This window comes from Schistocerca serialis, chromosome 3, assembly GCF_023864345.2.
Source record: "Schistocerca serialis cubense isolate TAMUIC-IGC-003099 chromosome 3, iqSchSeri2.2, whole genome shotgun sequence".
In the NCBI taxonomy this organism is placed as follows: domain Eukaryota; kingdom Metazoa; phylum Arthropoda; class Insecta; order Orthoptera; family Acrididae; genus Schistocerca; species Schistocerca serialis.
In genome coordinates this window covers 994,195,635-994,211,796 of record NC_064640.1, presented here as the reverse complement: position 1 = coordinate 994,211,796, position 16,162 = coordinate 994,195,635, and the positions used below count along the sequence as shown (strand labels likewise).

Genomic DNA, 16,162 nt, shown 5'->3' with positions numbered 1-16,162 from the left:
GAAGTGGTAATTAGCATTGGGTGCAGCTGGTGGAGGACAGCTACCAGGCAGACAGGGCGGCAGATGGCATGAAAAGTGACCTGGAAGAATGAGATGTGCAGGGCCATCATTGAGAAAGGACAACCAGGAGTTTGAAGGTGGTGTGACCAGGCACGTCTGGGCCTTGTGACAAAACTTCCAGTGTTGGATAACAGGAGGTGCAAGGAAACGAGTGGTATCTTGGGTCAAGTGGAGGAACTGTGGACCCAATGATTGGGAATACTGCAAAAGCAAAAGTTCTGGTATGTAAGGAGCCACGGTAAACAGGCGCGCAAGGCCAACAACAAAAACACGAGAGGGGGTCTAACATCGACAGGAAGTAAAGAAGCGGGCAGACACGGCGAAACGGTGCAATCAGAAAAACATCAGAGCTAATAAATGAAGCTGAGCTAGTACGAGACAGGGACAAGGCAAAAAAAGAGTGACAGTAAGATATAAAATCACAGTGTGAGGTGAAAAAGTGCACACAGTCAAATGCAAGCTAAAGGAAACAGGAACAGTTTCATTCAAATGTGGAACCGAACCATGAAAACGGCATGTGGTGCCATACAAACAAAAAGGAGGCGCCACCTGGTTGAGCATAAGACACTGGGAACAAAATTCCAGAGACAAGAGTCACGGAAAGTTTATCCTCATCACCACTGTAGCATAGACTGGTGGCACTTCCGATGCCAGGTCAAGATGTCGAGGTCGGGACTAGAATTCGCACTGACCAGCGGCTACTGTGCTGTGTCCTATAAAGGCCATCCAGCAGAGGAATACTGGGAAGTTGTCTAGAGTCACATGACTTGCAGACACAAGCTAGTGTGTTCTATATCCGGTGGATGTGGTGCCCTCCTAACTGCAGTGGCTGTCACATGCAAGACGAGCCACAGTTAATTCACTGGTGTCTTGATGGGATGGCAACCCACAGCACTCTTGTTGTGTAGTGTGTGGCTGGATCCTAAGGCACCAGCCATATGCCAAAGGTAGAATGACCACCAGAGTACATTAGTGTTGTTTGAATTCAATGTTGTTACCAGGCATGGTAGCATGTTTAATTTCAGATGTTGAGTGAACACATTGAAGGACACTGAGATGCTGCATAGTCATTTGAGGCAGCATTATGAGCACATGACTGTTTGAAAGTGGCCTCATTGTGGGTCTTCATTGACCAGCTGGCTGAATCTTACTATATCCAAATTTGTGGGGCATTTGAATGTGGCAGTGACACAATGTTTCACAGGAATGAGAGGGCAGTCATACTCCTAATCAAGCCTCCGGTTCACCATGTCTGACCACCACGAGGGAAGATCACTGTACTGTGCATGAAGCACATCGTTATCCCTTCACATCTGCGGCTGCTATACAAGAACAAGTAATGGACTCCCTGTAACATTCTGTGTCATCCCACACTGCCGGCTGCTGTGGTTGAGCACTTCTAGGTGTTTCAGTCCAGAACCACACTGCTGCTATGGTCGCAGGTTCGAATCCTGCCTCGGGCATGGAGGCGTGTGATGTCCTTAGGTTGGTTAGGTTTAAGTAGTTCTAAGACTGATGACCTCAGATGTTAAGTCCCATAGTGCTTAGAGCCATTTGAACCATCCCACACCATTAGTTGGAGTTCCTGAACTAGTGAATTATTGTGCAATGTGTAGTATGATATTAATGCCACAACACAAATGGACACATTTGGAGTGGTGCCATGACTGGAAAACGTGCCCTGCTGCTGATTAGTGTTGCATTGTATTCAGTGATGAATTCCAATTCTCCATTACTGCAGATAACCATTGTTGGCAAGTATGGCTGCAACCTGGAGCAAAGTCCAATTCTTCCAATGAATCTGAGAGGCACATTGGTGTTACTCCTGGTGTCATGGCTTGTGGTACAGTTGGTAGTTATTGAGAAGAAAGACAGCACAATGGTACATCAAGGACATCCTGCACCTTTGTGTTATGTCTTGTGCCATAGTATTGTCTCCAATAGAACACACATGGGGGTGGGAGTGCTGACAAGTAATGCCTCCAAATTTTTTGTGTTAAAACTCTTAAAGCATTTTAAATAGAATAGACATTATTAACAGTGTACGTATTTGCTGCCCTCTGCCACTAGAAGGCTCTGAACTGTGGCATGTAACATGGCGATGTGTAATGTAATTACATCGGTGCATGAGAAACAGCGTGCTGTAATAGTGTGTCGAATTCAAAGTTTGTCCACTCGTGGAGCACTGTCTCCTTCAGCGTGACAATGCCAAACCGCCCACTAGTGCTGTGGCATATGCAACAATCTGATGCTGTGAGTTTGTGGTCATCTGCCATCCTGCATAGTGTCTCAACTTGGCCCCAGCTGATTTTCATCTGTTTCCAAAACTAAAGGAACATCTTAAAGGACTTCACTGTGATAGTGATGAAGCAGTGCAAGCAGTGGTGAGCTTGTGGCTCCTTCAATGAAGTCACATATTCCACAGTCACAGTATCAACAAAGTGGTATCTTGTTCTTAGAAATGTCTTCATTGCTGGGGTGACTATGTTGGAAAATAAATGTATGGAAATGAAGAATAAAGGTATAGAACATTAATAAAGCTTTATTTGAAAAGCTTTAAGAATTTTTACAGAAAAAATTTGGAGGTATTACTTTTGACCATGCCCTTGTGGGACCAGCTCAGCCGTCAACTCCACCCCAGTGCCAGTAGCCACAGTATCAAGGACCAGTTATAACAGTTTGGGCCAGTTTGCCTCAGAAGAGGATACAGCAGTTTTATGATACCCTTCCCAATCAAGTCAGGGCATGCGTACAGGCCGAAAGGGACCAAATTCATATTAATAAGTGGTCTCATACTGCTAAGGTCATTGTAAATTTGACTTGATTTTTTAATCAATTAAGTACCCTTGCAACCTGCAAAATTTAATCTCGTTTCCTCCTCCACTTCTGGGTGCTTCCCTATTTTGGCTGGGCAATGAAGTTTGTGAGCAGTTTCTTCTTAGGTGGTTTAGCAGCAGCAGCAGCAGCAGTAGTAGTACTTGTTGAAAGTTACAAATAGTTCAGAATCCAGATGTGTATACCATTCCTTATGAAGAGTGTCAGTCAACCTAGTTTTAGTCCCTCAGCTTGACTGTTGCCACTCAAGTTTTTGCAGGGCTTGGTCAGCTTTAATCCATACAACATTTCTTATAAGTGCATTATGAAGTTCTAGTATTTCATCAGTGTGAAATGTGCAGAATGAATAATTGTACAGAAATTTAGATGTAAGACATATATGCAATGCATCATCTGTGTTAATTTCTTGTATCAGTCTGCGATTGTACCTTATTGGCAGTCTGATGCTTTGTATCCTACCTTATACTTTTTTTTCTACTGTAGAATTTCCAATTTTTAAATATATAGTTATTTCAGAGGAGCTAGAGCGATTAAAATGACTTTGTGCATATAATTGTTCTTAGTGTATTGCTTAAGCACACAAATGACATACAGCCTCACAATAACTGCTTATTTGCAACAGTGTTGTCTCTTTGGAAGATGTAAATACTTTCACTTTTATACATTTCTATAATATCCTGACTTGAAATGAATTGGTATAACAACTCCACATGTGCTTTATATTTACTTTATCTCTATTACTGTCTCGCAAAATACACTCTAAGACAAGAAAAACGCATCATGATTGAATTACCTGAATGAGACAGAAATTGGTATGTGTGACATACATATACAGCTAATATATGATTACAGTTTCAGAAAAAATGGATGCTTTATTCAAGAGAAAGAGCTTCACAAATTGAGCAAGCCAGTAATGTGTCGGGCTGCTTCCAACCATTATGGAAGCAGTTATTCGACTTAACATTGATTGATATAGTTGTTGGATGTCCTGCTGGGAGGGTATTGTGCCCAGTCGTGTCCAATTAACGCGTTAGATTATCAAAATCCCAAGATGGTTGGAGGGCCTTGCCCATAGTGTACTAAACATTCTCAGTTGGAGAGAGATCTGGCAACCTGGCTGGGCGAGGTAGGGCTTGTGTGGGCGGGCATTGAGTTGCTGAAATGTAAGCACAGGATGGCTTGCCATGGAGGGCAACAAAATGGGGTGTAGAATACAGTTGACATTACGCTATACTGTAAGGATACTGCAGATAACAACCAAAGGACCTCCAACAACCCTATCAATCCATGCCAAGCCAAATAACTGCTTGCATAAGGTCCAGAGGTGGATCAAATTGTAATTGACTTGCTCAATTTGTGAAGCTCTTTCTCTTGAATAAATCGTCCATTTTTTTCTGTAGTTTAACATTTGCAATGGCTTCCTTTGTCAGTAGTTTAGCATCACTGAGTGTAAATTTCTTGTCGTTTTTAGTGACATTATTTTCCATCTAGGCTTGATACAGAGGAAACTGGATTAAACTATGTGCTTTAGCCAGTTCGTCAACCTGGTTGTTTAGTTTCTGGCTTGTAAAGCACTAAAAGTCCCATTAACTCCGCTTTTTACATGCTAGTTTCAACCTAAACCAATGGAACATTTCTTTGTCCCCAGAATAAAATATCCACTTTCTTCACTGCATTGTTGGAGCTTTATACGTCACAATGGAATGGTGTGGCACATTGCCCATTACTGTTATGGAATTGGAAAGAATATTTAGCAGCAGAACATTATCTTCACAGCCAGCGAACATGTTGTTGGATGGCCATATTTATCAGACTTGTTACAATGTTGTTATTAATGCAATGTCAACAGAAAACATTTATTCACAATACTTGCAGATTGCAGTCTATGCCAAACCCCAGAAAATACTTTACAATGAGAGCTAATGAACATAGGTGCATTTAATGTGTGACGCCACACTATACTATTTATGCATGGTGTGGCAACAGGGGTGCTTTAACAACCGAACAGCTGGTGGTGTGGTTGAGAAACCCGGCTTGCCATTGGTGTTACCTGGGCAACAGAGTCACATCCCATCCAGTGAGATAATTGTCAAAAGTTGCAACTCATTTTAAACACACTATAGCTACACCAGCTTCTTCTTCCATACCCAAAATGAGCTTGATCAATCTCTATGGATCCCAAATGTCAGTATTGATAGTGTCATATAATACCCAAGTAAATCTGCATTTATTTGACTGCCAAGACCACTTCTTCTATCTCTGACTAGGGACAACAGCAGCCTCATAGATTCCATGAGTTCCCAGCAGTTCCTGAAATTTTTAAGGTACATCCATTTTCTCTGATCACTGCTGTTTCTACAGTTTCTTTGTCATCTTGCCACACCCATGGGCCTCTATGCTAGCTCGAGTAACTCTCACTGTATTTAACAGAAAAGTTTTCTTGATGTCAAGGAAAACTGTCCCATCAAATTCAGGACAGCAACAAAATTTGATTCTCATTGTTAATGACTGTATACAAATGGACATATCCAGCTTGCCTGTGAATCTCAGCTCGTAGCCTGTAGCTTATTAGCCTGAGAGAAAGGGGTTGAAGGGGAAATTTAATATGAATAAACTTCAGAAATAAATCTTTTGAAAGTTTTTGGGAGGATGAAGGAAGTAGCAATAGAGGGCAAGAAAGAGGTGAATTTGAAATAACAAAAATAGTCTCCACAGAAGACCCTCATAAATTTATTGCTTTTTAAGTATGTAGGCAGAGAGCAAATGATATAGAAGTGTAATATTTAAAAAGAATGTTTTAAAAGAATGTTATTTCAATTAAAAAGGTAATTAATAGGAAAACTCACTCATCTAAGCACTTCTGCTTCTATCACAGAAATTAAACTCCAGCAGAAAACCTCTCGTTGTAGTTGCTACATATTCTTCACAGTGTCTTGTACCTTGCGACCATTAAATCACTCTCTGACCATCACCTGCCAGTCAGTGAAAATTGTTTTCCCACACCTCTTTCAGGTAGAGCTCTACAAATTCCAACTGATATAAAACATTTTCCTCTCTAAGTTTCTGTTTCACAACAGATCTTTGTTGTGTGTGGAGCCCAGTTTCCCTCAGACTTCAGTGAGGTGTGACATTATAGCCAAGAAAGTTGGTCTCTCACTGTAACTGCTTTGTGTTTAGGGAGAGAAACTGTTGGCTCTTACGCACAAGCTCTCTGTCCTTCTGGTGTGCACGAAGTCTCTTCCTGACTGAGGCAGGAACTCTGTTGGTAATGCCTCTTTCAGCATAATTCCTCCAACAACTCTTTGCAGTAGTAGATATCATATCATACTTTCTGCCAGCATCTCTAGCTTGCCTTTTTCAATTAGAGTGATGACACTCTCGTATTAAATGGTCTCAGTGAGCAATGGCATCTGATTGTCCACAATGTGATTTCTGCTTGCTGTTCTTATACTGGTGTGTGGGGAGAAAGTAAACATATTTCCGTCAAAAGGAACAGTAGCTGTGTCAGCCTGAGGAAGACCTGTTCAAAGATTCTTGCTGCTTTGTCTGCCCTTAAGCCATTGTGGCTCTCCAGCTAGTGGAGTCTGAGTGGGCCAGGACATTAAGATGCTTTCTCAGAGATCCTGCTTGTGAAACTGAAGATTTTGTCTTGTGTTTGTGCTTGTCCCTGTGTGTATTCCTGAATAAAAATTTTTGTGAACTACTTTGTAAGAAACTTGCTTGAATTCATCAAATGCTTGATAGCTGCACTCTAAAGTTGTTAAATACCAGCAGTAAGCTTCTATAACAGGTATGTGTCTGTGGCCAGTTTCTTTATGACATACATGTGTAAATAAAAAGTATGTTTGGCTGACCTCCTGTTGCAAATAGAACTAAAATGGTAAGATGTAGATTACTGGTTTGAATCTATTCCAAGGCATGGTAATTTTTGTGCAGGGTCTGTGTTATCTTTTTGTGTACTCAGTGAGTGGTGGTGGTGGTGGTGGTGGTGGTGGTGGTGCTGGTGATAAAACACAGTGAAAGGTTGTTTGGCCTAATTTTCAAATGCTAATTTTGTAACGTGTGTGCCTAACACTGAATTCCTAAGCAAAAGTAAAAAGAATCGTGTATTGGAAATATCTGCAGCATATATATCAAAAAACAAAGATGATGTGACTTACCAAACGAAAGCGCTGGCAGGTCGAAAGACACACAAACATACACACAAAATTCAAGCTTTCGCAACAAACTGTTGCCTCATCAGGAAAGAGGGAAGGAGAGGAAAAGACGAAAGGATGTGGGTTTTAAGGGAGAGGGTAAGGAGTCATTCCAATCCCGAGAGCGGAAATACTTACCTTAGGAGGGAAAAAAGGACGGGTATACATTAGCGCGCGCGCACACACATATCCGTGTGTGCGAGTGTGTACCCGTCCTTTTTTCCCCCTAAGGTAAGTCTTTCCGCTCCCAGGATTGGAATGACTCCTTACCTTCTCCCTTAAAACCCACATCCTTTCGTCTTTTCCTCTCCTTCCCTCTTTCCTGATGAGGCAACAGTTTGTTGCGAAAGCTTGAATTTTGTGTGTATGTTTGTGTTTGTCTTTCGACCTGCCAGCGCTTCCGTTTGGTAAGTCACATCATCTTTGTTTTTTGATAAATTTTTCCCACGTGGAATGTTTCCCTCTATTATATATACACTCCTGGAAATTGAAATAAGAACACCGTGAATTCATTGTCCCAGGAAGGGGAAACTTTATTGACACATTCCTGGGGTCAGATACATCACATGATCACACTGACAGAACCACAGGCACATAGACACAGGCAACAGAGCATGCACAATGTCGGCACTAGTACAGTGTATATCCACCTTTCGCAGCAATGCAGGCTGCTATTCTCCCATGGAGACGATCGTAGAGATGCTGGATGTAGTCCGGTGGAACGGCTTGCCATGCCATTTCCACCTGGCGCCTCAGTTGGACCAGCGTTCGTGCTGGACGTGCAGACCGCGTGAGACGACACTTCATGCAGTCCCAAACATGCTCAATGGGGGACAGATCCGGAGATCTTGCTGATCAGGGTAGTTGACTTACACCTTCTAGAGCACGTTGGGTGGCACGGGATACATGCGGAAGTGCATTGTCCTGTTGTAACAGCAAGTTCCCTTGCCGGTCTAGGAATGGTAGAACGATGGGTTCGATGACGGTTTGGATGTACCGTGCACTATTCAGTGTCCCCTTGACGATCACCAGTGGTGTACAGCCAGTGTAGGAGATCGCTCCCCACACCATGATGTCGGGTGTTGGCCCTGTGTGCCTCGGTCGTATGCAGTCCTGATTGTGGCGCTCACCTGCATGGCGCCAAACACGCATACGACCATCATTGGCACCAAGGCAGAAGCAACTCTCATCGCTGAAGACGACACGTCTCGATTCGTCCCTCCATTCACGCCTGTCGCGACACCACTGGAGGCGGGCTGCATGATGTTGGGGCGTGAGCGGAAGACGGCCTAACGGTGTGCGGGACCGTAGCCCAGCTTCATGGAGACGGTTGCGAATGGTCCTCGCCGATACCCCAGGAGCAACAGTGTCCCTAATTTGATGGGAAGTGGCGGTGCGGTCCCCTACGGCACTGTGTAGGATCCTACGGTCTTGGCGTGCATCCGTGCGTCGCTGTGGTCCGGTCCCAGGTCGACGGGCACGTGCACCTTCCGCCGACCACTGGCGACAACATCGATGTACTGTGGAGACCTCACGCCCCACATGTTGAGCAATTCGGCGGTACGTCCACCCGGCCTCCCGCATGCCCACTATACGCCCTCGCTCAAAGTCCGTCAACTGCACATACGGTTCACGTCCACGCTGTCGCGGCATGCTACCAGTGTTAAAGACTGCGATGGAGCTCCGTATGCCACGGCAAACTGACTGACACTGACGGCGGCGGTGCACAAATGCTGCGCAGCTAGCGCCATTCGACGGCCAACACCGCGGTTCCTGGTGTGTCCGCTGTGCCGTGCGTGTGATCATTGCTTGTACAGCCCTCTCGCAGTGTCCGGAGCAAGTATGGTGGGTCTGACACACCGGTGTCAATGTGTTCTTTTTTCCATTTCCAGGAGTGTATATACAAAAAGGTACGGCCAAACTTTCAGGAAACATTCCTCACACACAAAGAAAAAAAATATGTTATGCGGACATGTGTCCGGAAACGCTTACTTTCCACTTTAGGGCTCATTTTATTGCTTCTCTTCAAATCACATTAATTATGGAATGGAAACACACAGCAACAGAACGTACCAGCATGACTTCAAACACTCTGTTACAGGGAATGTTCAAAATGTCCTCAGTTAGCAAGGATATATGCATCCACCCTCCGTCTCATGGAATCCCTGATGCGCTCATGCAGCCCTGGAGAATGGCGTATTGTATCATAGCCGTCCACAATACGAACACGAAGAGTCTCTACATTTGGTACCGGGGTTGCATAGACAAGGGCTTTCAAATGCCCCCATAAATGAAAGTCAAGAGGGTTGAGGTCAGGAGAGCGTGGAGGCCATGGAATTGGTCCGCCTCTACCAATCCATCGGTCACCGAATCTGTTGTTGAGAAGCGTACGAACACTTAGACTGAATTGTGCAGGAGCTCCATCGTGCATGAACCACATGTTGTTTCGTACTTGCAAAGGCACGTGTTCTATATATAAAAATCAGGCTGTTGTTGGTTTGTCATGAAGTCCAGGCATGTATTACATCCAGTGCTCAAGTCTGGCAATGAACCCCTAACATTCTAAGGTCCCAGCCAGCACACAGGTGGATATTTATTCCACAGGCAGCTTCCACTCCCATAGCCATCATTGATGTGACTTGCTCAGCCTTTGACAGTAAATATTACTGCCACATAATTGCTGTTGTGTAGATCCAGGATACCTGAAAGCTCATAAATGTGCCAGATATGTGATGCACATATATGGCAAGTCATGTTATCTGCATACTGCAGATGTTTCCTGAATCTTGTGCAGCTGCAGCTAGGCTCACATTGGAGGACAGGCCATGTGATTGGGGGGAGGGAGGAGAACTGCTTTAAACATCTTCAACATCATCAGCATGATGAGAGGTAAATAAATATCAGATCGATATGCTACATCTGATGTAAGTCATAAGTATAAGCATATCAAATATCTTTTCTTAATTTAATTAGGCCCATTGTTACATTAACTATTGAAGTGTGAGAAATTTTCGCACCCGGAAAAGTTTTCTTCTTTATATTGCAAATCTTGAAAACTATTACACACATTGAATAACATCTTGGTGTAAATACAAAATGAAATAGAATTAAAATTCAGTCTAACTTACTGTAAGGAGATGACGAGAGCTGGTCAAACAGTATTTCTTAGTCTCACAACAAGAATAAGAATTAATTGAAATATATTCACAAACACAATATTTAATGGCAGTAAGTACGCTACACACTAATCAGGCAGTGCGAAAACACCGCTTAATTCAGAGTCAGTCAGTGGAACTATCCGTGTCACTGCTCGTATTGACAGATATAATCAAGTCTTCGACACTTTGTTGTAAGAAACCTTCATTGTTCCATGCGTCCTGTATCACTCCTTTCACGTGATGCACTACCTTCTGCCAGTTTTCCGATGTCACAATTTCAACTGCCTCTTTCAGAAGGCATTCCACTTCCGTTAATGTGAATTTCATATTTTCTGCCATTTGTGCCGTTTAACCTGAGCCCAAATCAGCTCTATTGCGTTGAAATGGCAATGGTAAGGAGGCAATCTGAGCGCTTTATGCCTGTATTTTTTTGCTACTTCATCCACAATGTAAATCGGGTTCTTTGGCTTGTGTTTCAATACAAGTTCTAATAATTCTGCCCTTGTAAAATTACTGTCGAACTGTACCTTATGTTTCTGTAACCAGCTAACAATGTCATTTTTCCTCATTGCCTTTATGGGTGCTTTATCTTGTATTACTGAGTGATAAGGAGCATTATCCATAACAATGATAGTTTTTTTGTTAAGTTCTGGAGCTCACAGTCTTCAAACCATTTCACAAAAGTATTGTGGTTCATCTCTTTGTGGTAGTTAGAGGTCTTATTTGAACTGAATAGCAGCAGACAATTTGGAATGAAACCTTTGGAATTTCCGGCATGTGCTACAATTATCCTTTTTCCTCTGCCCATCGGAGCTGCCATACTACCGCTGATGGTACCGTCTGTCCAGCCTTTTTTTAAACTGTGTTCTGCATTCACCCACGTTTCATCAAGCCAAACAATATCATCAAAATTTGTCCCCACTAATTCTCTAAGAAAGCGGCATCGCCAGGCTGCAATATCTTGGCATTCCATTAGTAACTTTCAGCCAGAGATGGATTTATAGCAGAATCCTAACATTTTCATGACTCGTAACAAAGACGATTTACTACCCTGAAACAGGTCAGCCGCTGTGAGGGTAGCATGTAGTTTTTTGAGTGTTGTATACTCCTTCCTCGAATAAAATGCGTATATTTGATGACAAATGGCATCTTCCTGAAAAGAGTAAAGTTTTATGACCCTCTTCTCTAGTCGCCTCTTTTTCCCAGGTGTCTCCAATTTAGATGATTCACTTGAGCCTTCTTTAATGACTTTCTCCTTGCAGATTCTTATTCCTGATCGTTCGCTAACTTGCAGAGCAGCTGCAGTTCGCTCCACCACCTTATCCAAAGGAACGAGAGGCCTTCCTGCATCCCTCTCTCTCTCTCAAAATACTCCCTTAAGGAACACGCGTATTCACGCGCCTGACTGCGTATAACGACGCCATGTCTGCCACTTTTTGGAGGTTTCCGAGGAGTGTGCAGCCTCGGCCTCCCTCTGTTGCAACTGCTTTCATCAGACATCGTAAACACGCGAAGCTACAAGTCACTCAAATCTCTCACCCTCATGTCTACAACGGCTCGCTGAGGACTGGCTGGCACAATGCCTTAATCAGCTCAGCAGAACGAAGTGACAACGCAATGGCAGCTGACAGTGCCAGCTGCCATTGGTTTATTGGTGGCCGGAGCCCTGCAGCCCGTTGCCTGTCAAGTGACAACTAGTTTAAATAATAGTATAGAGTCCAACCCAGGATATGAGTAATGAAATCCAGTGGTGTGTTCATTTTTCTATGTTTATTTGTTATGTTTGTTACTGGCAGTTACTGTCCCGTGATTGTTCAAAGGCACCTCCCAACTTTCCCCACTGCTCTGTGCCTGGCATCCTGTGCAAACATTTTAATCATGGGATTGGAAAGTGAAATAATGGTGTGGTACATGTGACAGAATAAATTTGCAGATATGTAATGGTGCATTGGAATACAAAGTTTTTCCCAACTAGTGACACTGAATCATGATTTTTAATGTTTTCATTCTTGTAACATGATGTTTGGTTTGTATTTAACAAACTATACCATACTCAAAACTCTTTAATTGCACTTACCTCATTACTTGATATGTGAAGATCGGAGTTCAAACGCCTCTGTAAATGTTTGAATTGTGAGCATAATTTAGTTGTAGAAGTCGATAACAAACTTCATGTGGTACAGTTAATATTTCCTGACAAGGAAGTGAGCAATTAACATTATGTTACTGATACCATAAAACTGCCCATTCATGAGAACTTCAATGGTTGTTTATAGGTGTAAAAGTATGCACAACATCCTTTCTCATTCGCTGTTGATCGTAGTATACTACCATAACACTTAGGGGTGTGTATAAACTATTAGGTATACTTCTATGAATTTGTAATATTTCTTACATTGAATCCATTTTTGGCCCTATCATTTCAGGATAACACTCCAAAAATTGCTTGTGTGGTTGGATACTTTCTCTGACATAAGGGAACTTTAGCTATTTGAAGAAAAATACGAGGCCTGTTCAGAAAGTAAGCTCCGATTGATTGCCAAATTGAAACCACAGTGAACATCAGAAATGTTTTACTTGTAACAATTAGCTACACCTTTCAGCTACTTCTCTACGTAGTCGCCGTTCTGACTTAGACTTTTGTCATAGCGTTGTACCAACTTTTCAATAGCCTCATCATAGAAGGCAGCCGCCAGTGCTTTCCGCCAATTCTCCACGCTGGCCTACACCTCGTTGTCTGTGTCAAAATGTTGTCTTCAAAGACAGCGGTTCATGTGACCAGAGATGAAACTCAGGGGGAGACAATTGCGGACTGTATTGTGGGTAATCTAACATTTCCATTTGAAAACGATGCAGGAGCATCTTCATTGCCCCTGCAGAATGCGGCTGAGAATTGTCGTGAAGACGAAACAGCACGACAGTTATGTAATGTTAGCTGCATAGCTTCAAGCGAAATTTCTCACCAGGCCCTCGTACTTGGCGGCAGACACTATTTTCTAGACATCTTTACACACTCACTGCGAGCTCAGAAATGAGAAGAGCGACGTGATGCTAACTGGGGTTATACTAGAGACACTACCCAACACATCTGTGCAAAGCTTTATCGGATTTTCATAGTCGTTTCCATTTCGCGACCGATCGGAGCTTACTTTCTGAACGCCCCTCGTATTTGAATTAACATGAAGCCAACATGCACTAAGGCGAGCTATTTCTACTCTCGTACACAATTTCATAATTTGTGTAATTATGGCGCGAAATTTTGCTGTCTTTTCATTCTAGTGAATTAGTACAGACAATAAAAAGAATGGAAACTTGTAGCTTCAAACTCTGCGCATTCAGATTAGCACTCCACTCGTCCAAACATTACGCCAAGAGAGATAAACTTCAGAGCACTCTCTGTAATGACTTGAGTATGTATTTGTCATCAAAGGTAATTTTGTGGCTTTTATCTTCATTCTAAAACATGAGGTTATTATTTCATGTTGCAGAAAATGAATATGAGAAATTTTAGGGAAAAAAGGGTTGATAAAATTGGTCTTCCATTTTAAATGAAGCCTGAATGGTTAATAGTGAGCCCTTGCAAGTGTATTATTAAAACTTTTATAGCTTTCATGCCTCATAGTTGCTGGTATCCAGATGCTGTTGCTATGATTTGAACATTCAGCCAGTTCCATAATCTTTGCTGTAAAGTACGCAACCTGCAACACACGGGGCATAAGTGAATACAGAGTGAGCACTAGAGATCTCACATTTTCTCAATCAGTAGCACAAGTATCAGTGACTAAGAAATACTATTGACATAAGAATCTGAGTAATAGTTAGTGGAATTGATAAGGAAACCTTCATTCACCTGGAACACCATAATGATGAAAATATCACAATATTTTGTTCTATTTTTATTTGCAGGATGCTTTGCAACGTGAACAGTTGCTTGAAAACAAACTTGCCACTATGCAGAGGCTCATGGAGACAACGCGACAAGCATCAGACAGAAGCTGGAGAGCATTGATTGATGAAGACAGGTTACTCTCACGTGTGGAAATACTGGAGAGTCAGTTGCTTGTATACTCAAAGGTAGACTTTATTACAAATCCATGTGGCTGAAGAATTTTCTTCCTCAAAGAGAGCTCACAGTACTGTAAATTTCCAGTAATAACATTTGCAAAGCCAACTAGAAGTAGATACTAAGTAATGAACTGCAGTAGCTGACTGTAATTATATCTAGGATAAACAATGATGCTGATAGTAGTATGAATTGGTAGTAATAATTCTTTAACTTCATCAGAACCTTCTCCTCTGAGAAACATTGCATCAGGAGAACAGTGAGAAGAAGAAACTAGTAGGGTGACGAAAAGTGCAAATCGGTTTGGTTGGAAGCAGATAACTTCAGTTTTGATTGGTTTGGATTGCAGTTGTAGGAAGTAAATTGTAATAAAACAACTGGAAAGTAGGATAAAAAATGTGAATGAATATATGAAAAGGGGAGATATCATGCTAGATGGAAAATACGGCCATTGAAATTAAAAAAGAAAATTAGTTTTAGTTTAAGATAACTTTATTAAGTTGCAATCAATATCTTTACCACAGAAGATAGAGGAATACTGGATTTTTCAACAGATCATAGCTTTTGCAACTCGGATCATAAGTTTGTGTCCATAGTTTAATCTGAAAAGATATTTATTTCTCATAATTTACAATTTTCATGTATCTATTTCATATACAGAATATACACCAAAATGAAAATGAAACAAATTACTTGAAAAAATAATAATGTGAAGTGTTGCATTATTTTACACATATTACTGTCACATAATTTAATGTACATGCGCAATTTTCATTTCATGCATGCTTCAGTGGAATAGTGACACTTTCCCAATAAAGGGTTATAAAGCAGTCTTTTTCAGAGCACGGAGGTCCATGTTAAATAAACCTTTTAGTTTACTATGAAATATTATCTCCATATGATGTGATATCAGATGTGGGTTGTAAGAGGTGTGCAAGAACTTTGAAAAATTTCTTTGTGACACTTGCTGTGATTGTGCGGGAATTACAAATTTTCAAGAATGTGGTGGTTATTGTACATGAAAATCAACATTTAAAAAAAGGTTTACAAACATGAAATGGTTAATATTTTCAAACTTGTTGGTGGTGTTAGTAGAGGAGCCAGACAGTATCACATATCATAGAGCAAGGAGGACTGAAAAGGCCTAGAGAAGCCAAACTTACAAGGGGAGAAAACCTAAAGAAATCCAAATCCTCCAGTATGGGGGTTGGGTACACTGTAAAAAATCATATTACAGAACCCCCACAAGAGCCTCAGATAATAGATGGGACATATGAAACATGACTTTGGCAAAGGGAAAGTATAAAAGATTTGGCAGTAGTAACTTCGGATATGCAAATAATGTTGAAACTTGGAAAAAAATTAGAGAAATAGTTGAAGATGTCATGAAGTTGAAATACAATATTGTCGCACTACACAAAGTGAGATGGAAAAAAGCAAGGACAGGTAGCAGGTAGATAAGACTCAGTATTCTTTACTGTGGGCCAGAAAGAAGGCCAGGTCAATCTGGAACAGGATTTATAACAACACAAGAGATACTAGGAGAAGTCGTTTGGAATTTGCACCTATTATTGAAAGTCTCAGCAGACTGAGAATGAAAGAGGAATTCAGGAGTGCAACAATAACAACAGCATACACACCAAAAGAGGAAGCAGAAGAAGGAATAAAGGAAGTTTTATGAAGACCTTGAAATAACATGCAGTTAAGTACAAAACTATAACCTATTGCTAGTTTTAGAAGACTTTAATGTACAATTTGGGTGAAATGAAAGTGAGGAAGAGTATCAGGGAGATACACTTTACATGAAGACAATAATGAGAATGGAGCTTTCTTATGTCAGTTCTCTGTTA

At 41.7% G+C, this 16,162-nt stretch overlaps 1 protein-coding gene across 5 annotated transcripts in view; it reads left to right on the top strand.

Annotated features, from left to right (window-relative positions):
* Positions 1-16,162, top strand: part of LOC126471445 (sarcolemmal membrane-associated protein) — a 354,795-nt gene that overhangs the window by 155,523 nt on the left and 183,110 nt on the right. For all 5 annotated transcript variants that reach the window (XR_007586307.1, XM_050099624.1, XM_050099625.1 and 2 more), the window contains one exon: positions 14,156-14,323. Coding sequence is in view for 4 of the 5 variants with exons in the window: in XM_050099624.1 (XP_049955581.1) it covers positions 14,156-14,323 (168 nt within the window). In the remaining variant the exon portion in view is untranslated. The remainder of the gene's footprint in view (positions 1-14,155; positions 14,324-16,162) is intronic.